This window comes from Leguminivora glycinivorella, chromosome 4 (assembly GCF_023078275.1).
Source record: "Leguminivora glycinivorella isolate SPB_JAAS2020 chromosome 4, LegGlyc_1.1, whole genome shotgun sequence".
Taxonomy (NCBI): domain Eukaryota; kingdom Metazoa; phylum Arthropoda; class Insecta; order Lepidoptera; family Tortricidae; genus Leguminivora; species Leguminivora glycinivorella.
The window spans coordinates 14,276,629-14,302,197 of NC_062974.1; the positions used below are offsets into that span (position 1 = coordinate 14,276,629).

At 39.2% G+C, this 25,569-nt stretch overlaps 2 protein-coding genes across 6 annotated transcripts in view; one reads left to right on the forward strand and one right to left on the reverse strand.

Annotated features, from left to right (window-relative positions):
• LOC125225779 (delta and Notch-like epidermal growth factor-related receptor) overlaps positions 1-10,160 on the forward strand; it is a 72,573-nt gene extending 62,413 nt beyond the window's left edge. Inside the window, exons 8-12 of the mRNA XM_048129630.1 lie at positions 4,269-4,411; positions 5,225-5,347; positions 7,330-7,432; positions 8,294-8,472; positions 8,997-10,160. Coding sequence (XP_047985587.1) covers positions 4,269-4,411; positions 5,225-5,347; positions 7,330-7,432; positions 8,294-8,472; positions 8,997-9,206 — 758 coding nt within the window. The 3' untranslated portion in view covers positions 9,207-10,160. The remainder of the gene's footprint in view (positions 1-4,268; positions 4,412-5,224; positions 5,348-7,329; positions 7,433-8,293; positions 8,473-8,996) is intronic.
• Positions 10,161-13,155: 2,995 nt separating this feature from the next.
• LOC125225082 (protein grainyhead) overlaps positions 13,156-25,569 on the reverse strand; it is a 179,963-nt gene continuing 167,549 nt past the window's right edge. For 4 of the 5 annotated variants that reach the window (XM_048128611.1, XM_048128607.1, XM_048128608.1 and 1 more), the window contains 7 exons: positions 22,397-22,491; positions 21,111-21,167; positions 19,627-19,725; positions 19,191-19,525; positions 18,147-18,348; positions 16,714-16,778; positions 13,156-16,136 (listed from right to left, as the gene is read on the reverse strand). In XM_048128611.1, the coding sequence (XP_047984568.1) occupies positions 15,995-16,136; positions 16,714-16,778; positions 18,147-18,348; positions 19,191-19,525; positions 19,627-19,725; positions 21,111-21,167; positions 22,397-22,491 (995 nt within the window). In that variant the 3' untranslated portion in view covers positions 13,156-15,994. The remainder of the gene's footprint in view (positions 16,137-16,713; positions 16,779-18,146; positions 18,349-19,190; positions 19,526-19,626; positions 19,726-21,110; positions 21,168-22,396; positions 22,492-25,569) is intronic. The other variant, XM_048128610.1, reaches the window with a different exon arrangement.

The window sequence follows — 25,569 nt, forward strand, 5'->3', positions numbered from 1 at the left end:
TCCAGTTTTTATTTTGCCACTTTGTCAGCGTGATTGATATACATATTTGTACCAAATTTCAGCTTTCTAGTGCTAACAGTCACTGAGATTATCCGCGGACGGACGGACGGTCGGACAGACAGACATAGCGAAACTAAACTAAAACGTCACAGTAAGTGCGTTTTCACATTATCCGATCCGATATCGGATGTCGGACCGATATCCCATACATTACAGGCGCCATCTTGAATATTTTCCATTGAAATCCTTCCGACATCCGATATCGGATCGGATAATAATGTGAAAATGGCCTAATGGATGGAGAATATAATTAATCAATCAAATCAAGTTTATGAAAATATGCTTTCTTTTCGTCGAACATTTTTCACGAAACGTCACGTCGAACCGTAATCATTTCATCAGAACAATAGTACATTACTACAGAGGCCGGGGCAACCCCATTTCCCGCCGAGGTATGTATAGTGCTTTTCTCAAACATGGTATGAAATAAATAAAGTCTACTGAAAATAGTAAATTTGGATGGCTGTATCTCCTAAACGGTGCGTCGTAGCGCAAAAATAATCGAATTTTCGTTCCCCTTTGAGACTCCGTATACGCTTATAAAAAAACAAAAAGTTAAAAAAAAATAAAAAAAAAACGAAAAAAATTTTTTTTTTTGTATGAAAACGCACCCAAAATCAAATATTGTCTAGGGCCCGTACCAGTTGCAGTCGGCACGTCTATAAAGCCCCTTATAGTTTTTTTTTAATTGGCTAAATACCTGGATGTTATGTCACAATTATCTGTGTTTGGAAATTAAAAAACCGGCCAAGAGCGTGTCGGGCCACGCTCAGTGTAGGGTTCCGTAGTTTTCCGCATTTTTCTCAAAAACTACTGAACCTATCAAGTTCAAAATAATTTTCCTAGAAATTCTTTATAAAGTTCTACTTTTGTGATTTTTTTCATATTTTTTAAACATATGGTTCAAAAGTTAGAGGGGGGGGACGCACTTTTTCTTCCTTTAGGAGCGATTATTTCCGAAAATATTAATATTATCAAAAAACGATCTTAGTAAACCCTTATTCATTTTTAAATACCTATCCAAAAATATATCACACGTTGGGATTAGAATGAAAAAAAATATCAGCCCCCACTTTACATGTAGGGGGGTACCCTAATAAAACATTTTTTTCAATTTTTTATTTTTGCACTTTGTTGGCGTGATCGATATACATATTGATACCAAATTTGAGCTTTCTCGTGCTTACGGTTACTGAGATTATCCGCGGACGGACGGACGGACGGACAGACAGACATGGCGAAACTATAAGGGTTCCTAGTTGACTACGGAACCCTAAAAAAAGAGGACTTTGCCGGCCTTGGCCTGCAAGGTTTGTATGAAATTCCATTATCTATCAATCGTCCTAGCCGCACTTGCAACGTCATACTTCGCTGCCAATTATAAGGTACATAACATCAATATTTCATACCATGTTTGAGAAAAAAATATTCCTTGAAAAATGCGCTATTTTTCTTTTCACTTATTATAATACTCGTTTACCTAATTTCATTAAGAGTCTTAAGTAACCGAATGTTTTATATCCCATGCTTGAAATAAATCGGGGTGAATTAATCAAGGGACTTGTTTTCCCTACTGGGAGAGGCAATATACATTGCGTCGGGGCAAACAAACAATCCCCAGGGCAATATTGTCTTTTTGAAGAAGGCAACCGAAACTTGTTTCACTGAGTTTGTACGTTTACAAACAAATGCATGTTAGATACCTACTGACTTGGACAAGACTTGCTCGAACAAAATCCAGTAATAGTACCTATATAAGGAACAACTAAGTAATATTTTAATATTTCTACCCATTCTGCTGTTAGTACAGTATCGTTGGAATAGATTAAAAAAAGGTTTGGTTCATTAAACTGGAGAGATTTATTTTTATCACTTTGGTAGAACCCTTCCGCTTAAGTTGCTTTTAATTACGCTATCGTAAAGTGGAACGGAAATCGCTGTCGTATCTCATGGACTTAACTTTCGTCTAATGCTGAACTTTTAGACGCTATCCTAATTAAAAAGAAACATCTTCCAATAGTCAGTCGGGGAGCAATTTATTATAGCTTTGTGTTTTATTGGGTCATCCGTTAGGTTAGGCGACTGGTGGCTACTTAGTAAGATGTAGCTTTAGCATTATTAGTAGAGTCCGATCACAGATGTCATATATACCATAGATCAAGCAAACGTATCTACTTAGCGTGTCAAATGAACTCAGTGAAATCCACTGAGTTGTCCGTCTTTACTCGCAGCTTGCAGCTTTCGGGCGTCAATTTTTGTAAGTTGAAGTCAACCAAAACATAAAAAATGCCTAGTTACGTGATATTCAATTGCAACAACACAAAAATTATGAACAATCAAGAGCCTGAGACATTTAAAATTACAGGCAAGAATCAACTTCAGTACAAAATTTGACACGCTCGGCCCCTATACAAATATATGAATTTGTTTCTTCTATCTAAATTAAGTTCTGTGAGTCCGATCAAGATACCTTTGAGATTTGCAATGAAAAAGTGTGGCCATGCCATAATTCATTTGAAATTTCTATGTTAATGTGAGGTTTATAGTGGCGCGCCCTCGCGTTGGTTCTAAACAAATAAAGTGATAAACGCATAACAGAATTCATACCAAGACAGTTTAGCCTCAAAAAATTCCGAATACATAACGGTTTACAATTTTCAAATTAAAATAAAATGTTTGGTACTTCCAAACACAATCGACAACGGAGGCTGGTTCTGATTTCACGATTTGTTTAAATTATTATATTATTTGTTCACATCACAACCCTCATAAGATTAGCAGTGCATCTCCCGCGCGCACGAATCACTTTGGGTCATTATCAAGGTGTTGTCAAAATAGGATTAAAACAAATTGTTTATCAGAATTGGTTGCTGAAATTAATACATAAAATCAATAACATACGCAGACTCGATGTTACCGCACAAAAGCCCCTTCCTCTTACTTATTTCATATGAAGTTGTATAAACTAAATTACTAAAGCGGCTTAACAATAGCATGTGCTAACCGCGAGTCTGCTTATCTGCTCGATTCAGTTGCGACTACGTTTATGATTTGTACTCACGTAAAGGACAAGTGTCAAGATACATTTAGCTCTAAAAACTTTACGTAACCGGGGGAAACTAGACCTGATTTTTCCATCTTTTTAGCGTTTCACCGGAATATTTGTCCCAGCTCGTGAGAGCTTGAGGTGCGCTTTGGGAACCCAGGTTTTGTTAAAAACATAGAGATTCACAATCTTTTTAACTGAAAGTTTTTTTTTACATCTCCAATTTTCTTTTAATTGTTTTCTGCGCGATATTTCCCTTTGCCAAGAATAATGTAATACCTACACCTAACAAATGATATTTTGTAAACAAGTGCGAAGAAACTCATTGGTATGAACTTGAGCCGCCGATCCTGCTATTAAAAAGTTGCACTAATAGAACTCACCATTTCTACATCCATATTTTTTCATCTCAATGTCATCAGCAAAGTAATAAGCCGTAAGCGCTGATTTTTCTCTTTCACTGAATATAACATTATGTAGATAACTATATTAAGGATCCCAGTAGCACTAGTTTACCCTAATACGACTTTATTCCTAATCTGAATTCGCGATGATATTCTTCTACTCAATTTATTTTATGTATTTATTATATGGGAGTTTCATGCAAAACTGGGCCTTGAAAAACGACTTACGAGCGAGATGGTTGGCGCAGCCCGCGTCGAATGTCGTTGCGTAATCTTTATTTACATAGGCGTGTTAAGGGCCCTTTGTGGCTTGTTTGCCGGAATGAGAAATTTCACTTGTTTTGCATTTTATGTCGCCTTCGTATTAGATTAACATATTTTACTTTGTTATTGCTAATTTAGGTCAATAAAGAACATTGAGAGCGACGTTGAAATGTTTTCGGTTACCTGATCTTGTTACCGTACCTACACAGGTCTCGTTACAATGTAATACTTCGATAGGTACCTACTTAGATAGAGCCTGTTAGCAACTATTCGAATTACAAAATTATGCTCTAATTTATTTATTTTTTATCCTCAATAAAAAAAAATTATATTATTTAATTTAAATTTATTATTATTTAAAATTATCCTCTAATGTGAGTACATTGCATATTTGGTAATAATCATACGTATCATAACTATTATACAGAGATCAGAATAGTGACTCTTTTGTTTTCAGACATGGGTACATTTGTAAAGCCTTTACGTTTAAACAGGGTATACGGGTGAGCACTGTGAGATGGAGTACAATGAGTGCGAGTCGTCACCGTGCGCGAACGGCGGCACCTGCACCGATCGCGTCGGCGGCTTCGCGTGCGCCTGCGGCCGCGGGTTTACTGGCAACACTTGCCAGCTCAAGGTATAGTACACGGTACACGGTGCTGATATAAGTATGAGTCGTGGGTAAGGCGCAGACGGCGATACCTGCACCGACCGCGTTGTGTATTCACTTGTGTGAGTGTCTACGGTTTCAGCGGAAACACATCCTAGCTCATGGTACTGAATACACTACTGCTGCACGAGCAGCAGTACGAGTGGTTGACAAGATTGAACGGCAGTCCCTGCACCGAATATAAATACGAGCACTTTCACCGGTATCGACAACACTGCCAGCTCAAACACACAGGTTACTATACTTATCAACTGATAAAGTGTGGAAAAAGAGCTTGTCTCGGCTTATGTAAATTATGTCTACTTGTAGCACTAAAGTTTAGTTATCAACTAAGGCCACTAAGTGCGTTTGCACATTATCCAATCCCATATCGGATGTAGGACCGATATCCCATACACTACAGGCGCCATCTTGGATTTTTTCCATTGAAATCCTTCCGACATCCGATATCGGATCGGGTAATGCGAAAACGGACTAAGGGTATATCCAATATATGAATTAACACATATGATAATATTGATGACGTTAATAACCTTAAATATGTTAACAAAAATCGCTAGTTTTTCTGCAAAAATAGTGACGAATGATCAATATTTCAATTGTGTAGCTTAACTTCAAACTTGGGTAAATCCATCCTGCTTTAAGATTGATTATATAAAAAAAATGTTCTTAAAGATTACCTTATAGAATGGATTTACCCAAGTTTGAAGTTAAGCGACACAATTTTGGTAATGGTAGGTAAGTATATTAGACTACAGTATACTTTATTCCTCATTTCAGGTTGACTTGTGTTCTCCAAACCCGTGCTCTGCGCAGCGCTACTGCGTGGACCGGGGCAACAGCTACACTTGCGAATGTCCCCACGGCTACGTCGGTGACGAGTGCCATCTACCGGTCAAATCGGTAACTATTGTTTCTTTAATGATAATGAGGCAAACGACCAGACGGGTCGCCTGATGGTGACTAAATAACACTGTATACGAACACCTGCAACAACAGAGAAATTTAAGTACGTACCATATCGTGCAAGTTCTAGGTTCGTATCCTACCGACTGCGCCATGTACGTAACCACAGCTAGTATAATAAAGAGTACTATCGTACAGTATGGCCACTCCCGCTCCCCGCTGAAAGTGTCGCCCACCTCCTCTCGGTTACCTCACAGTTACCGCCTGTCAAAAACGCGAACAGTCGACCTGTCATATCTCACTCATACAAGCATGGTACGCGTTCAGCTACACGAGCTTAGAATGTGTGCTAGGAACGCGCCTCTTTCATACATTTGGTCGTCAGTGTCCGAGATGTGACGTAACGGTAAGCTGAGATCGGTTTATTGTTCACAAATATGATGTTACCCCACCTATGTAAGATAGAAATACTATATAAAGCTTAATTTGTGCTAAAAACGTGTAATATGCACAGTGTAAATGTTTGTACCGTGGTAACCGCTATTCTACCTCTATATTTAAATAAATAAATATTTCAACGCTTTGGTGTCAAATCACCATGTTTGTCTTGTAAACACTATTTAGCGTCTAGCAGAGCTGTTCAGTATTCCACGTCCACTGTTCAGTCAGCATCTCAAGTGGAAGATCGGACAACGTATCAGAAGAATATAATGACATAATAAGATATTCATAATTCTCAATAAATACTAATATCTACTTCTGTATGTAGGACACAGAATGTGACAAATAGTATTGAACATGACTGATAGAAATAGAGGTATGTATGTACTTTAAGCGTGTTGTTTCACCCGCTAATATTACTTAATGCGGAATTTACCCTTCTTCTTCTTCTTCTTCTTCTCAGCATATTTGCGTCCACTGCTGAACATGGATTTCCATTCTGTTTTGTAAACGGCGGTTCTGTGCCAGGTCGGCCCTGCCGTCTTTTTGATATCGTCCGACCATCTGTCTCGTGGTTTCCCGTCACCTCGGCTTCCCAGTCTTGGTCTCCACAGCAATACTTGCCGGCCCCATCGATCGTCATCCCTGTGACAAATATGACCGGCCCATTCCCACTTAAGTTGCGCAATCCTCTTAGCGATGTCGGTAACTTTCGTGCATTTACCCTTCTATGTACAGTAAACTAATCTGAATCCTAGGCCACTGTAGAACCGTTTCACAGTAAAAGTAAAACTTTTTTTAATACTACGTCGGTGGCAAACAAGTATACGGTCCACCTGATGGAAAGCGGTCACCGTAACCTATGGACGCCTGGAACTGAATGAGTGTCACATGCGCGTTGCTAACCCATTAAATACTTGTAAACTACCTTTTGCTGTGTTAAAATACACAGCAAAAAGGAGTGTACAAGTTCTAAGGAGGGCTCGGATTACCGACGACTCAAAGGACAATAGCCGGAACAAATTAGTTCCGTATCTAGGTCCTTCCGTCACCAGCATACTGCACCCTCGTTGAGCTCTGGCAGCCTTACTCACCGGCAGGAACACATAGAGTAGGGTCTAGTGCTATTTGGCTGCGGTCTTCTGCAAGGCGGAGGTACTTCCCCAGTAGGGCTCAGCTCTAGATTCGAGCGAGATGATATCCGCTGTGCTGTGCCCTACCTCTTACCAAAACTGACTTCATAGAAAATAAAGCACTGTGTCAATACGACAGGGTTCTAGAGTAACCTAGGATTCTAATTGGTTGACTGTACGGTAATCATCTTACCGACATAAGAAAAGCATATCGTCACTACTTTAAAAAAAACTTGTATCTTCGTCTGTCAATGAAAAGAAAATTGTAGTAAGTATGTATGGAATGCATAAAGACTTACTGCGTTTTAACTTTGAGAAGCAGCGTGAGATACGAGTTTTTTTCAAAGTAGTGACGATATACTTGAAGTATGACTGTGGTTTATGATGATAATGTTAATGTTTCAGGCGTGCGACAATAATCCGTGCGCCCACGGCGGCACCTGCTGGAGCGGAATCGACTCCTTCTACTGCTCCTGTCGACCGGGGTACACCGGGAAACTATGCGAAGGTATAAATATCTAGTGAATCTTTCTCTCTATCTCTCTTTTGCACCGATCCCTGGTGTCTTGAATTTATTGTAAGTATCAGCCGCCGAGACAGAACGGATGATCTACCCGTTTCTTTTCACCACGACTTTTACAACCCTGCGAACATCTAATTGACTGAATTTGGGCCATTTTTTTTATTCAAAGTTGTCCACCCCACTTTTTTTTTTGACTTGAAATTTTTTATGTGGTTTGCACTCAGAATCGCGAGCTCTTTTAATCCTAATAGAAGAAAAAAAGTGTCCCAAAGTTTTTTCCATTTCGTTACCCTTTTTCATACATTTTGTATGGCGGCAAAGAGGATCGAGTATTATAGAGAGTTACTGTCGAAGTAAATTGTGTAATCACAGTGCATAGACTGCCATCTCTTGACACAGGCTCAAAACTTTTGCATCTCAATTTTGACAATTTGGCCCATATTCATAGCATCATATGTGTTAAAATGTCAAATATTAATATTATCGCCATCTAGCCGAGCGTACCCCAAAGGTGTAACGCCATCTAGGCCACCGTGCCTTGTTCTGTATGGTACTGAGGTACGTTTTTTTTAGACTTTATCCGTTTATACAGAGTTACATATGACTTTGATGGCGGTAACGGAATGGAAGGTTTGAAAAATGTATGGAAGTCTTAGGACATTTTTTTCTCCTATTGAAATACCTCGCGCTTCTGACTATGAATCACGTAAAAAAATACCCATGATTACTATGCGATTTGTCAAAAGAACACAGGAAATCACAGCAAGAATCGTCGCCTTTTGGTCATTGCAAGAGAGGACAGTAATTCATTCAATATGACTTATTTGGCACTAATATAATTTTCAGAGGACTTCATCCTGGAGTCAGTGGTTCGCGGCGAGGTGATCAGCTCAGAATCGCGTAGTGACGGCGGCGGCGCGGTGCGCGAGGTGCGCATGCCGCTCGGGCTCTACCACGACCGCCTGCACAACGTGTACATCGCCGCTGGTACTCTGGGAGCCGCCATTGCCATCGTGGGCGTCGTGGTCAGTACACACTGCACACACACAGCTATAGCGCAAGCATGCCGCTCAGTCTGTACGATTATCAGCATAACATGTTACTCTTCGAAGGCCGCTAAAATATGTGACACGCTCTTATGGCTCTACACATAAGACGGTGTCAGATACTTTTGCGGCCATCGTTGTGTAACATATTATGGAAGGGGAAGAAGGGCGTTTTAAATTCTTTCGATTTCAGAAAACAGATCCGGCGGCTGACGTTCGCTTCATATTACAAAGTATGATTGTATGTATTGTACTTGGGTAGGTACTTAACATATCTGAATCGTATAATTGATAATAAAATTTAATAAATAAATAAATATTGGGGACACCTTACACAGATCAACTTCTCACAAACTAAGCAAATCTTGTACTTTGGTTGCTAAGCGACGATATACATAGGTAATTAGGTATATACTTAAATAGATAATAAGATCAGAGAAACACTTAATCAAAAAATAATAACTATAGGGTGTCTTCTTATAATGGTCATATGTAAATTCCAGGTGACAGCGTGCCACTGCCGCGTGAACAAGACGTACTCGCGGCTGCTGTCGCGGCTGGCGCGCGCGCCGGCGCCGGCGCCGCACTGGCTGCACGACAAGCGCGCGCCCGCGCCCGCGCACGCGCCCGCGCCGCCCGCCGCGCTCGACACCACCGACATGTACTACACGCTCGACTTCAGCGACAGCCAGACCTCGCCCCTCATCCAATAGCAATCACTGCTGAACTGCTCCGACGGGGAACGGTTCAAGATACAAATCTAAATCGCAGATCGCATGCTACGATTTACCTAACTGTTAAAGTGTATAGCTACCTACTGTTTATTTCGATATATTAACACATTTTGAGTTATAGATCTCAGAGTTCAAAATCAATCCTTGATGTCTCACACCGAGTAAATTTTGACATTGCGTCAGAAAACAATTCATGTGCATCTTAGCAAAACATAGCTTTCGTAATTCTGCTGCGTAGATATCTAGATATAACTCAATATATGTTAATTTGTTAAGAAAGTATGGTATGAACGCTTTCTTTGATAAAATTGCCTTTTTATCCATCTCCTTGAAATACTAAATTCGCTACGCGATTATCGCCTATATGAATACCTACCTATAGATAAAAATACCTAACAAAGCCATTTCTCTGTACTTTAGGGGCATCACACAGGTGTTGTGTCATACCCACATAGGGCTACGAAGATGTTTCGCCGCGTAGCTGAAAAATGCCTCTACAAGCTACAACGTAATTCTTGTAGAATCTTGTGCACTTAGAAAGTTAGATAATATTAAAATCTATCTTTCAACAGAAAACTTCTGCTATAATATTCGTGAAGTGTACCTATCTAATATTGTTGCACAGTACCTAAGCTATAGAAAAGTGATAAGTTTATTATAACCCGCCCTGTAATATAACCTACTTACATAATATAGCAACATAGACCTCAATACAAATACCATTGTGATTGCTAGAGCTGAAGTAATTTATACGTAATGTACGTAGCTAAGCTTAGTGAACTCTATTTTGCATATTAAGTGAATATTGTAAAACGTACAGTGTAAAGAGATGTTAACGTCGGTGGCGATTAGATAGATCTATAATAATAAGATATTTGAGGAGGAGTAAAAATAGTTTAGAGGTACCTTTATTCTATCTGTTAACAAAATTAAACCCAGTATAATAACCCATTAAAACTATCTCGTATAATCATAAATCGGTGATTTATGATTCCGAATGTGTATTGTAAACACTTTCAGTGCCAACGTGACACTCACCACGAGAGTCGTATCGACAACTACAAAACAAAAATCGTATGTTACAAGAAGCAACTACGTAGATAGCACCCGCCTGGCGGGCCATTGGCAGGGAATGCGTTAATATTATTTCCCCTGTTAACTGAGCCTAGTTTAGAAGATAATTAATTACTGAGTGCGATAGCATATTTTAAGCCACATATATTATATTTTTGTTGTCCAACATTTTAGTAATTAAGTAGTAAAATGGGTACGTATTATAATTAATATGCATTTTTATTTGATTATGTGGTAATTAGTGTTAATCATAGCCAAAACTAGTTAAAGAAGAATAATATAAGGTAGCCAAAATCGATATTATGGGCATGTAATACCTATATAAATTTTATTAATTAAATGAGCTAAATAAATGTTGAAAGATCTTGAATTCCTAACAAAATCGGATAATTTTGCATGTCAAAAATGGTGCCGTAGGATTTAAACTGAATAACCTAACCACAAAATTAAAATTTCGAAAAAAACCCCGACATAGTGAACCGTTTTTCATGGCTAAGAACACTCCCGACTAACTCAGCTTTCAAACAGTAAAAACTAAATCTAAACCGGTCCATCCGTTCGGGAGCTACGATGCCACAGACAGACACACACACAAACAGACAGACAGACAGACACGTCAAACTTATAACACCCCGTCATTTTTGCGTCGGGGGTTTAAAAGGGTAATCTACCTACATAATATTCTCTCATGAATACTCGAGCAAAAACATAGCAAACTAATGACAAAGTATTAATCTCGATAAATTAAAGGAATTTTCATAGGATGGGGGTTGAAATGAAAGTAGTCACGAAATCATTGCTGCTGTTTACAAAAAAATATACAATCTGCTCTTCGAAGGTCATGATACAGTGCGATTAAAATCAGTCAACGATTCGGCTTTTACCCTTCGGCTTCGGCTCTTATCGGGATCGCATAAGTGCGAGCAAGATAGATATAAAACCCGAATCGTTAACTGATGTTAATCGTACTGCACCGATGTACCAATAAAATGTACTTTTCCGAAAAAGGTGGTCGATTTTTGGGTCTGCAGTGCGCTCTTTCTTAGGCACCGTAAAAGTGTAACTATGGATAACTTATTTTGTTTAATTTGTTAATAATTCCATAGATTTAGTTTTCCCCAATAAGTGCCTATTAGGTTTGCCAAAAGAGCTTATCATAAAACCTAGATTATACTAGTAGGTACCTAATAATTTGTCCGATCCGTCTCTACATAGATAGTTATGAAATATAGATCGGTTTCATTCGCCGAGACGCGCGCTGTGGTTCTTAATGTCATACTATTAAAGAGTTTCCCGTGTGGTGACGGGTTAAGAATTTCACCACCCCCTTTCTTCCCGTGGGTGTCGTAGAAGTCGACTGTGGGATATGGGCGTGGCGTGTGGGTCACTTCAATGTCACAGTTTCGTCTTCTGTCAACCCCTTATTTGCCAAGAGTAAGTAGTTTCAGGTGCTCTGCCTACCCCTTCATGGGATACAGGCGTGAATATTGTATTAAAGATTTGACAAATCTGCGCATGAGCGTGAATGACACGATTTATAAAGCAGCGATATTATGACATTCGTGCTTAAAAGAACAGCATCGTACATTTTGTAGCAAGTATTTATTAGAAAAAAATAGAGGTATGTTATGGAATTCTTATTACATACATGCTTTATAAAAATTTTAATACATGGACTCAAGTTTTAATATATCACGATTGGCGACTTGTTCCGTGTCATAAAGAGACCCATCATCAGGCACGAGTGCACTTAATGCACTGAGTCTAGCCGCCTAGTTAATTACACTTCAGTGCAACAATAATGCATCACAGTTGTTACAAACCATGTCTCGGTAATAAATACCTAGTTAAACATGTATGTAAGTATTTGACTGATCTTCAAGTTAGATATTTTCCGACTATCTTCAGCTTTCGATGTTTCGGTTGAAAAGTATCTACCTATGTAGGTAGGTACAGTAAGTTATTATGAATTAATATCTCCGCTACTGACTTATTGAATATATCAGATACCTACCCAATATTTACTTCAGTCAAAGACATATATAACTCGTACCTCAGTACCATACAGAAAAAACCGTACCTCAGTACCACACAGAAAAAGGTACGGTGGCCTAGATGGCATTACACCTTTGGGGTACGCTCAGCTAGATGGCGCTAATATTAATATTTGACATTTTAAAACATACCAAGCTAAGAATATGGGCCAAATTGTCAAAACTGAGGTTCAAAAGTTTTAAGCCTGTGTCAAGAGATGGCAGTCTGTGCACTGTGATTACATTTTACTTCGACAGTAACTCTCTATAATACTCGATCCTCTTTGCTTCAGTTCACTATCACGATAGTATATTGCAATAAAAACGAAGACTATAGATTTTGTTGGTCCTTTTGCAGTAAACTATACCTGCTTATAATAGTCAGTAGTTTAACTAAACAAGGACCTACTTTATAATGAGTTAAATAGCAAACTAGCAACATTTTATATTAAAACGGTATTAAGTTAAAACATGTCTCCTTATCTCTAAAACAATAAAGTATAAAATTGTTAACAAAGGAAATTACCTAAATACCTACGCTAAGTTATTATAGTAGGTACCTAGAAAACGTTCTTTCTTAAACTATCTCTACATTGAACTAGATCTTCGTCTCAATGCTTTCGTGATCTATGTAATACTTACTTATGCTTTGTGTGAAAAAATCTGATATCCACCTATTTAATTATAGTTTATAACTTTAAGGCTCCATTAAATGTTGATGGTTCCAATTTTGTCTGTTTGTTTTCATATGTATTTAGCTTACCCTTTGTCTCTTCGACACGGTACACTAATATGATAATTGATAAATCAAACAAACATAATGTTTTGAAGAAAAACATTTTTATTTAGATTATAAACTTTGATAAAAATAATTATATTAATAATATTTTATGACAACTTACAAATATTCATATAAAAGAATAACGTAACATCTATTCAATTTAATCTTAAGTACAGTAGAATTTTATAACGAAAATGTGCTAACACTTTCGGGGTGTGTTTAACTAGTGTGACTAAACTCTCTCGCCGGCGACGCGGGCGGCCGCGGCTGGCCGCGACTCGGGTCCGACCCGACGGCGACCCGACAGCGACCCTACAGCGACCCGACAGCGACCCGACAGCGACCCGACGGCGACCCGACGGCGACCCGACCCGCCGACCCGACGACCCTCCACTCACCCGACATTGCACAACTCCGCGGCCGCGGCGGCCGGCGTCGCGCCGCAAGAGCACATTTAACTACTAACTGCTTCACGTATTTATTGCTACTGACGTTTGTGACTTATGACGAGATTCAGAATCACGATCTAACATCAATGTAAGTAAATATTAAAGCTGCACGATTAAAATAATAAGAATATAAATAAACATTACGTGAATACGTATAAGTAGGTATAATAACAATGTCATTATAGTCCGCCCCACGCGAGCGCAGACTTTTGAGCAATACGCGTAACCATATAAAATTTATAATGAATCGAGATTCTTCGATCCCTTTTACGTAAGCAGTGGATAAACATTAACGAGTGTCTTTTACATAGGTACATATCTTCAAACATAATATGAAATGCAGATATAAAGTGTTACGCGATGGACCAGAGGAGTCACAACCCTATCTATCGCAGTAACTTGGAAGAAACGAGATACAAGTAATAGAAAAGTATTCAATAACATTATCTTAATTAAAATTCGATGTCTATCTGCAATTCGTGGGACAATAAAACGAATTATATTTAAAAATCTATAACTAACATCATTAAGTACTCTAAATTATGTCATAATATGGCAGTTAATCGAACCGTCCGCACTAGGCACTTCTCTTAAAACTCTTGGGCATGTCCAAGACTGATCCTTTTAGGAAACAGAACCTGGTTCTAAATTTTGAATATAATCGGTGGAGAAACATAATAATGATTTCAGCGTCATCCATACTTTAATGTTAGCACGTCCCCAGTTTCCAAAAAACCTTCTTTTATAAATTAATATTTTTTGTTTAGCAGTAACTAAGGTACCTCTCTAGCATATCTATTTTATCTATAATATAATATTTTGTGTTTCTTATACTTGCTTCGTTTGAGCATGGTCTCGTAACGTATACATGACTGAAAGTGTAGGTAGTAGGCACTGGACTGGGAACGCGTTAACCATCTGTTTGTTGGCTAGGCTATGCGGCTCGTAAAGAGCAACTATGTAACTACGATGGCTTGCGTTGTAACGAAATGGCCAGTCGCTTGCAAGTAAGGCGTAATTCAATACATTATTCATTGATGAGTACATACGTATGCATATTTACACATATCTGCCCGATTAATCTATAAACCAAATATGCTAATCGCTGCAAAAAGTATTTAATTTATTGATTATGTTTTTCTATACAAGAAAACCGTAAACAATAAATTGAAGCGATAACTTTGGACACGAGTTATATAATGGCTCGGTAAAACACCGTAATTAGGTACATGGTAAAGTCTTGGACACAGCATACATTTTTCCTTAATCTAAATTGTTGTCATGGCCCGATAACTTAAGTATCGAAATTCGTTTATAATAACAAAATCTATTATCAATAATTCCTTAAATTATACACAAACCAATCCCACAGATGATAACGAAATTGTATTTCAAACGGACTCGTCCCTTGTGACTATGTTACAATGACTAAATACATAACCTTTCTTTTGAAATTACTATTGGCGATACTTTATTGTGACTGATAACTGTAAATTTATATTTGTTAACTACTAACCCCCGTATTCATAAACGTACACTAAAGTTATCAAGCCGATAAAGTTCGTTTGTCCCTTTCCGACGTATCTGTGTGATAGAAAGGGACAAACTAACTTTATCGGCATGATAACTTTAATATACGTTTATGAATAAGGGGTTAAGTGTAACATCGGTAAAAACTGTAATTTACGGGAAATTCTGAAAGGGAATTTAGGTGATACAAAAATAAATAAGGACGTAATTTACAATATAGTGAACGATGACAGTAATGACAAACTATCTATCGATTCCTACAGCTAGAGTCACCATTACTAAATGAATGAATTGAGCGAGCTTATAAAGCAAACTTACCCTTATAAAACTTAACAAAGTGGATGGCATTTAATTTGACTTAACTCACTTACATTAATTATTATGACAAAGGCACTTCATGCTTTTACTTCAAGTAGATAATATAGTATCTACTAATACATGTATAATGTTTTGTGACAAGAATTTCTTACTTTATCATCATGGCAAGATTCAAAGGTACCTGTTGAAACGTTAACTACATACAGCTAGTATGATAACCGAGTGAATGGCACACACGTTTTGATCAGCAACAGATAGTAATTTACAAATAACACATTTATAACTAATATAGTCAGAATGAACTAATTTCTTCGCATCAGAGATGAATTTCTCTGCCATCGTCGCACTGCAACAACAATAAATTCTATCGCGGTCGTTATTTACAATGCGGTCCCACAAACGGATGCCGTCGTACGACAACCAACCATGATGCTTTTGTGACAGGAAGTTTTAGTAAAACGAAGCTACGGTGATGAATCGCTTAAAAGTAAATTTCAACGTGAGATCGACACTTTGAGAAAACGTTAAATCAGTATTTCTCATAAGGAGTGTTTGTGGCGGAGCGCGGGAGGAGCGCCGGCGCTAGTGGTCGAGCGGCAGCTCCACGAACGTGATGTCGTACAGCGGCTCGTCGTCGGCCGCGCCGGCCGGCCGCACCTCCAGCAAGAACAAGTCCTCGTTGCAGTAGTAAGCTAGCATTTCATCGTCAATTTTGGCCGTAATCCTGCAAATAATATTTAGGTTAAAAGCTGACAAGCTGCGAGTCATTCTTTGAGAAGGCGACAGTAAATGATATAGAAATTTTAATTCATTAAAAATTACAAATGCATGCATCGATTTAAACATTTCAATAAAGGCTATTCAAAAATGTAATTAAGGTTCAAACAATTGAAACATTCATCTTTGCGTAATTTAATTACCCATAATGTAATTAGTCGGGTACTTAATGCTAATAAGTCGTTAAGAGTGCTCATTTTATTAATTTAGTCCAAGTGCTCACCATTATTGCAATATAAATTAGGTTTTGGGGGGAGGTCTGTGCTGAGGAATATGATTATTGAAATGGTATCAATTCATGTGTGCAGCTTATAAATTGTATCGGTTATTTTGAAAACAATCAAAGTCGTCGTGTAGGTTAACGCTTGGTTGTTTTCTAATCAAACGATTCAATCAGGAGTATAAGTATTTGAGGAAGCGTTGCAAGTTAGTGGCGCGCCCGGGGCAAGCGATGCTGGCGTGGCGGCCGGGTGTGTGAGACACGTCACAACGACAACTATCTAAGGCCAATGAAAACCACTTACCCTTTCTTGTTCTTTCGATAAAGGTTATTAATTGCCGAACTTGAAATTTTGTACTTATTCTCAATCTGAAAATAAGCAAAAAACAAACGATTACAAACGGGCCTTTGCCTTTTGAACCGAGACGTCTCGTCTGACGGAACCGGTGGAGTGGTTTCACAACGAGAATGATTCGCGCGAGTTCTGGCGACGTGGTCCGGTGCGGCCGCGCGGGTGTTAATTACAACATGCAGTTATGATGACGTGTGTATATTAGACGGGGTTATGAAGCGCCACATCGGTTACAGCGGCGCCGCGGGCCCCGGCCGCCGCCCGGGGGCGGAGCCGTGGCCCGCGGCGCGGACGAAGCGTCTCGATTACATCGGTTTACAATTTTGAATATTGGTAACGTTAACGAATGCCGAGATAGTGAGAAAGCATCCGAGTCGATCTCGCTCCCTCGCGTTCTGCGGTTAGCCGACATCACCAAGGTTATTCTCGTGCTGCCGCGCGCAGCGGCGGCCGCGGCCCGCCGCGTTGACGAGCCCCGGTCAACGAGGCGGGCCATTGAGGCAAGCGTGTGCAAAAACCAAAAGGAAAAACAATATACGTACCTATTTGAGTTTAGTTACAGCCGTGCTACTATTCAACCATAATTTCTATGCTAAAGAGTTAATTCAGACAAAACGTACCTACTGAATTTTGCATAAGATTAACAATAATTTGGAGATAGTAAAATGAAACACAACTGATCTAATAAGCTTGCGATGCCTAACAGATTTATTTAAACTGTTTCATTCCATAGTAAAATGTATTCAAACGGTTTGCCAAAACCACAGATGTCATATATACCATAGATCAAGCAAACGTATCTACTTAGCGTGTCAAATGAACTCAGTGAAATCCATTCCATAAAAAATGCCTCGTTACGTGATATTCAATTGCAACAACATAAAAATTATGAACAATAGACATATTTAAAATTGAATCAATTACAAAATTTGACAACAAATATATGAATTTGTTTCTTCTATCTAAATTAAGTTCTTGCCAAAACCATTCAGCAACGGCACAACTACGATATTGACAAGCGCGGATCCAGCTTCGTGCCCAGGGGGGTCACGTGGTAAAGGCCCAGGCCCCAGAGGGGGGTCACGTGGTCTATTTGTATGGCCAACCTAGGCTCCAGGGGGGGGGGGGGGGGTCATGACCCCCATGATCCGCGCATGGATATTGACTAATTGAGTAAATATTGATAGACTCTGTTCGTATATTATTTCACTTGTAAAATGATAACGTGTGTTTCATGTTTCTAAAAAACGGAAAATATTTTAAGAGTTCATTAATCGATGTATAAAGTGGTTGAAAAAGCACAGCATCATTGAAGAGGAGGACGTTTATAGTTTTTCCTTGAACATAGGAGCCGGTATCGGTAGTGAAGGTGGCGGAGTACTAACCGCATGCAGCAGGCCCTGCGTGGTGGGCGGCGCGACGTGCAGCGGCGTGTACACGTCGTCGGTGTCCTGGCGCACGTACAGCATGACACGCTCGCTGAGCGGCGGCGTGCCGGTGCGCGCGCGCTTGCCCAGCACGCCCTCCAGCTCCAGCGTGTCCTTGCGGTCACCGTACGGCGACAGGCTGCCCACCTCCGACCTATACCTAAACACACATCTCATATAAATATCTCTCGTTTTGAACGGACACTTTCGTATGTACAGAAACCTAGCTTAAACACAGCGTTCTTTACGATAATGTTCATTGCAACAAAAAAATACTAAGATTTTCTAATTCTTTCATAAATATCTATGTTTATCAAATTAATTATCTACAACTGTATGGTACTAGAACCAGTTCACTTTACAAATATTTCTGACAAAATAATTATTTTCAATTCCAACAACCGATTTAACCGTAACAATTTGCCAACTTAATCGGTGCTACAATCGATAGGTCGAAGGACCAAGCTTATCGATTATTACGGAATTTTACCTATTCTTATTCTTGGTAATTTGAGATATCTATAATTTGGCGCTGACTTTAACTAATAACCGATATGACATTTGCTTAAACAAATGGGACTTTATCTGACATCGATTTGATTAATAAGCTCTTTGTGTACTTGGTATCACAATGAATTCATAAGTATATATTCTTGCGTCATGGGTATTGTAGTATCATGTTTCGTGATCGATTGAGTAATCAATTTACCTAGTGTAAGAAGTCGAAAATTTGCATTATTATGCAGGTATCAAGAGGTTATATCAGCGGCATTTATAAGCGTGGTCGTATAAAATAGACAAACAGCGACAAGAAAAACACTAATTCCTAACGTGTATAACTTGGCTTGTTAAAACGGCTAATGTTTAACAGGAACTTTAATTACACGTGTAATTTTTCTGAGGTATATATGAACATGGCAAATCTGCCAAGTTAGTCATCCGTATGAAAACGGCTAGAGATGTGAAGCCTCGTCAGTGTACGCATGTGGAGGAGACACTTACGCAGGCGCGTCGGGCGGGAAGTGGTTGTGGAACTTGAGCGCGGGCGCCTGCGGCTTGGCGGCGTGTAGCAGGAACGGCGACGCGCCCTTCAGGTGCGCCTCGGCCAGCGTCGACTCGTCGTGCCCGTAGAACCCTTGGATGTCCATCCCCGTTAGCTTGTCGATGTCTTCCGCGGGGCTGAACAGCACCGGCGGCTTGGCTAAGTCAGCCATCGTGTAAAATTCGCTCCGCTCCGTCACTGGGTGGTAAATCTCGTCCAGTTTCTTTCTATTCGTAGCAGACATTTTTCTTTTCGCTGCTCTTCTCTCTTCGTCCCTTGTTTTTCTTTCCGCGCCCTATAAATCAGATGAAGAAATTTACATTTAATGACTCACGATAATAGTCAGACAGGAGAACTTGTCTGTTATCCTTATTTTGTCACAAAGCGATATCTTACCTTGTCACAAAAAACTTTAATTTGGCAGTATCCTCTGTGATACACTTGTGTGTCGCGTGGGTCTTCAAATGTGTCAATTTGAATGTGCAACGGTAGGCCCTGAAATCAAATATAAATTCATTATTCCAAACCATTAATTCATGTAATTAATCCACTGGTTTATCTATGTGTAAATAAAACGCAAATATTCAACCTACGTATCAACCGCTCTAAGATTATCTAATAGTTTTCGTCTGACGCAATTTCACGCTTCGTGTCTCACAACGTGTAATGTAACAAAAAATTATTTTAATAAACCATAAGGGATAATTACGTCAAATTTACGAATAAGGAAAAATATGCACGTGTCTGAATCGAATCGTGTTAAAACGTCTTAATTGCGGCAGCTCGATCCGAGGTACGAGGTCACCGCCGGCTTTACCTAGGCCCTCGCGAGCAGAGCACTCGATTGGAAACCAATATAAGAGTAACCTAATCGTTCATAAGACTAATGCATAATCAGAGATCATACTAATATGGAACTGCCTGGCACGAATGCTACACAAGCGATGACAACGCAAGGTCTGGAGGGTAATCGAGACTAGAAATGACTGTTCCGGGCAGATGCCGAGAACTGCGCTAGCGGCTAGAACACCCGGCTACTGGTTTATTACTTATAATATAATTTTAAAAACAAGTTAATAAAAGTAACATGATCTCCGGGTTACTCTATTTAGAATGGAATTGTGGTTTTTTTGTACCTATAGGTGGTTTGTTGTAGCGTGTATACACGCTACAACAAACAAATTTTATGGTGTCTCTCTATTTTATAGAATAATATCTTCTAATCGATGGAATCAGGCGTTACTTTGCGGAAATCCATGTTAATCGTAAACTAGAACTTTCCTTTGCTAATCCGCGAATAGATAACGTCTGAAGTCCCGCAACGTGGTCAGTTGCGGGTTCAGACCATCAACATCAGCTCCTGAGGATGCCTCGTAGAGAGGCGAAACACGTGTCGAGTTTTGTATTTTTGGTGGTGGGTTGTTATATTTATTTGCGTATTTAATTTTATTTTTGCGGTGGGAGGGTGGGAAAATTAATTGCATGTAAAAAATACGTAAGTAATTATAACTGATTGACTTGCACGTTATCTATTCGCGGATTAGCAAAGGAAAGTTCTAATTTACGATTAATATCTTCTATATTTAAATATAGTACCTACTTTTACAATATACGTAGCAATCCACACGTGTACCTTTTAAGCAATTAAATTTACACTGTAAGTATATCTTTAAGCAACAAATCGTAAATCGCACTAAGTTTAATATTTGATGAGTGGAATATAAAAAGGTATAAAAACCTTCGAAACAAATTTTTAACCACTACGAGTATTACCTATACCTACTTTTGGAGACGTGGAATTAAAGTACCTACATACGATACGATGTATAAATGATACAATAAAACTTTAATAACCATTTTCTTAGATATCACAAACGTACCTTGACTCCTTTTTGGCTGCTAAAGTCTGTGCTAAGGCACTGTACTGCAATGTTGATCTGAAATAATAAAACAAAATATCATGAGAGCGGCCCGATTATAATGATGTTAGATTCTCATTACTCTGATAACACAGACGATGTAAACAGCACACATCCTGACCGCAATGACAGGCGCCAGGGGTGTCAGACTAAGACATGAGAACCGCCGGCACTAATGCAGCTGTATAAAAAATATAAAGCGACTGGAAATTTTTCAATGAAATATTGACGATGTTGGTAGTATCCAGTCCTGCGTTAGGATCATTATAGCGTAGCAGGTAGCTAAGGGCGGTGCTGGTGGCTGGTCTACGCTGCTCATTACCGCAGACTATGCAAATGACCCCCTGCGTTTTTCCTCGCCGCCACCGCCACCGATCACTGTCCGAACGCATATTATCTGTCGCTAACAACTCGCATCCGCTGTGGTTTCGCCCAACAATAAATAATTACGGATATTGGTAACTGACTACTAAGTAATTTACAGCAATAAAAGAAACCAAGAAAAACAAAAAGCGCACACATGAGTTTGTTGGCATAGCGCAATGTTCCCTCGAACCATCAAATGATTATCTGAGTGTAGATTGTTTTTTTTTGTCATGAGTATTATATACATATATATACCTCTGCAATCTTTATTCGTGACTGTTATCTAGGTACATTATTGTAAGCGTTGTACGGTGTGCCGCAGGACTATCTACAATTTTACATACTTATGGAGGTACCTACCTAATGATAGTAAAATAATTTTATAAATGCAATTAAAAACGGAGACCCTTGTTTATTATAGAATAATTTAATGAGTGCGATGCCGCCCGCCGGCCAGCGGCGAGCAGCGTTCTCAGGCGGACGCTTGCAGATTTTTTTGCTTCATTTAGTCGTTATTCTACCAAATAAGGTTGCAAGCTTCTATTTAATTACACTGTAATAAGTGTATAATAATATCATGAGCTGTGTTTTAATGCTGCTTGATAATGAGAATTAAATAATACGAATACTCTTTATTAAATATTTCTAGATTTTGATCGACTCGTCTTTGAGCAGGTACTCGTTTGTCATTAAATTGAATACCACTAATTATGGCATTCCGATAATGATATGGCATTCAAATTCGAGATACTCGAAAATTTACTGTCGCATCCGCGATATTTTTTTATTATTTTTCATCTCACTTCTCAATGTCTATTCGTTTTCTAAAACAAGCTTATTTAGGTTGAAGACACAGTGATGTTGTTATGTAAGTAACTCACCTTAGCAGCGCTCTCGAGCGGGTTCCAGTATATGGCGATGGCGTTGTGCGACACCTCCTCGATGCAGCCCGCCAGCCCGATGCTGTTCTTCGTGTCTGCAACAAAAACGCGCATTTATCACCCACCCCGCAGTAATGACGACGCAGATTTCGATTAAGATATCAACTCACAATACGTCATCGCCGACGGAAATTTATTAGCGGGGCGTGAATAATCACGTGACATGATAACATCGATTTATCAACGATTGCGTACGTTTCGACAACTGTTCTTCTAGGGTTTATGTAAATTGGTGAAGCCTCCTGATTGCCTCGTCAATTATCCTTTGTGCGAACGAATAACGAGTTTTCACGCCGTGTTCGTAAGCGTTTGATTTTATTATACACTCAATCAAGTCCAATTTGCAAATGGTTGGAGACGAGTAAGTACTGCGTGTATATCACAATCTGCACTTAATTATTTTGAGTCCTAAGGCTCTATAGTGTTAAAACGGATAACACTTATTTTAAATCTTTTACTTAATCCAATTATTTTACAAATGCATATCCGGTAACTGTTTAATTGCGGCTGACATTTATGTATAGCTACGCTAATTACATTCGCTCTAGGAATTGACGGATATAGGTGGTGCCTACTTTTAATGTCACAGTCTTTAGATATACACTGTGGTAGTAGTTAAAATTTTACTTTTAAAACCATACATATGAATAGGATCTAAATAATAGGCTACCTACTTATTCCCAACTTATATCAGGGGCGGCTCACTCCGCGATTCTATCGCCGCGCTACAAGTACATGGCGGCGGCCGCGAGTTCGCGGCCCATTCAGTGGTAACGACCATCGCGCGGCACAATAAAATTCAATGTCGGCTGCTCGCGTGCGGTCTGTTAGTTAATGTAGGTAAGATTTTAGAATTGCGGCATTTTGTGAACATCAAAGGAGCTTGTACTGTGCTTATACCAAATCACCTAAATGCGTTTATAATATTTATCAGATTTAAAAAAGATATTGATGTTATAATAGGTACCATTTAGGTATGACACAAGATAACATTGTATCAAGTCAAACAAAACATTGGGCGACACATCAAATTCAATCAAAACATATTAGCATTAAACCAGACCAAACTATGAATAGGTACTATTATCCATGAATGAGTGTAGTCACAAGATGAGTGGCACTGGCAGCCCTGGTGTAGGGTTATGCATTATCGGGCGCGGGGGTGGTGGTTAGTGAGTAATCGGCGTGGCTGATGCGGCGTGGGCGCAGCCCTATCAGCGAGGCAGCGATTTGTGCGGGCGCCGCTCGCCGGTGCCGACGTGTTTATGACGACCGCCGCCCGCCCTCACACGGCCTTATTGTTTTAACTGCCTCCAACGAATTTACGAGTCTGGCTTGCGTCCTGCTGTGAACAATACGCCTTCTGTGCTGTCACTCAAAACGCTTCTGTCATATTTTTGATGTGTTTTAGGGAATGAGGCAGAGAAGATGGTGAAATTAACAATTCAAAACACTTGTCACGTTTAACGTATTTTCACCACCAACGCTCATACTTATGGAAAAGTATGCAAAGGTTGGCTTCTCATCGTTTTAAAAGCTGCATTTCACAGGCTTCTTACTTACAAAAGCTACGAAACGAAATGAGACACCGAACCAAACGCTGAACCCTTTTCCCAAAAAACTAGCTTTGACTGAAGGTAGTCAGGTTTTTAATAACAACGTGTGTCAGATTTCGTGAGGAAAACAAATCAACGCCACAGTATAACCAGAGTAGAACCTCATCATCTGCAGCCTATGTAGAAACTACATAAAACATGGCGATTAGATCCTATCTAATATATGTAGTGTTGAGTTAGCTTGTGAGTAATAATACATAGGTAAAATACCTTTAAGAAATAATTTCAGAGGATACGTTGCGTTGACAGCAGAGGACCTAACGAGCTCATAACATGCGCGGCCATATCTTTGACTAAATTAGCTCCTTGGCGAAACATAATAAATTTAAGCTACAACAAATTGATAATTTTAAAGTATAATCTTTAGTTTTGATCAGTTAAGTGTGTTACGAGTAGGTGCTTAAGCAAAACCCTGTCACAAGGAATAACCAAAGACGCTCGGATGCGTTGGACACGCGATACAAGAAGGCACGTAGTAATCGGAGCCGGCATTGTGCGGGTGCGCCGTGCGTTGCGAGTCTCCCCTGCGCCCCCCGCCCCGCCCACGGGCACATCACCCCTTCGCTTTCACACGCCTGCGCACAGGTGTCCGATGTCGCCCTTGACGGTGCTCCCGACTCCAAGATCATACCATTTCTGATGTGATACATATATAATATACATACACTCAATATCGGTCGTTTAAAGGCTTCCCAGTATTACTCATAGTTATTTTACTTTGACCGTTTATTTAATCTAATGACTAAGAGTACAAACATAGGAGTAGGTACAAAAATTTACATAATAATTAATTATTTTTTTGAATTAATGTATAATCTAAAGAATAAATTATTGTTTTAATGGTTATACGCGGCAAAATTGTTTTTACCATTGAATTTTACTGACGTTAGACATTATATCATTGTTTATAATAACGTAAACTAAGTAAAAAACAAAACTTAAGTAGTAACATCGAGATAATCTAACTAAAAAAGCCTTGACATTAAACTTGGCCCGGCCGCGCGAATTAATGGCTTCCATGTTTTTATTTTCCTTGAGATTTAATTTATGGGCAACTCTTGTGACCGCGGCTCCACTCGTTGCTAATGCCATAGGCACAGCTTAGTAATGTTAGAATGTGTAAAGTGTCATATATCACCAATGTCGATGTTTGCTTGGGATTAATTCCGCGGAGACCGTGGATGACGCTTGGCGCCGCTGTCAGGACCACTATACTTCAATTGAAGCGATTAACTCGCGTTTTCTAGCTTCTTTAAACTTAATAACATGCCTATAGAAGGATACGCGCCTTTTATAATAAATTTTATGTGCAGGCGAGGGGACAGAAATTGATGATGTTAATTTAAGTTGAAATTGTTTTGAATTATTTATCCCGTTTATGTATAAGTTATTATAATTTACTTTATTTTATTATTTATTTTACAAATATATGACATATTATATATATTCGACTTAATAAGAACATATTGGTTAGGTGGAACCTGAATGGGATTTATT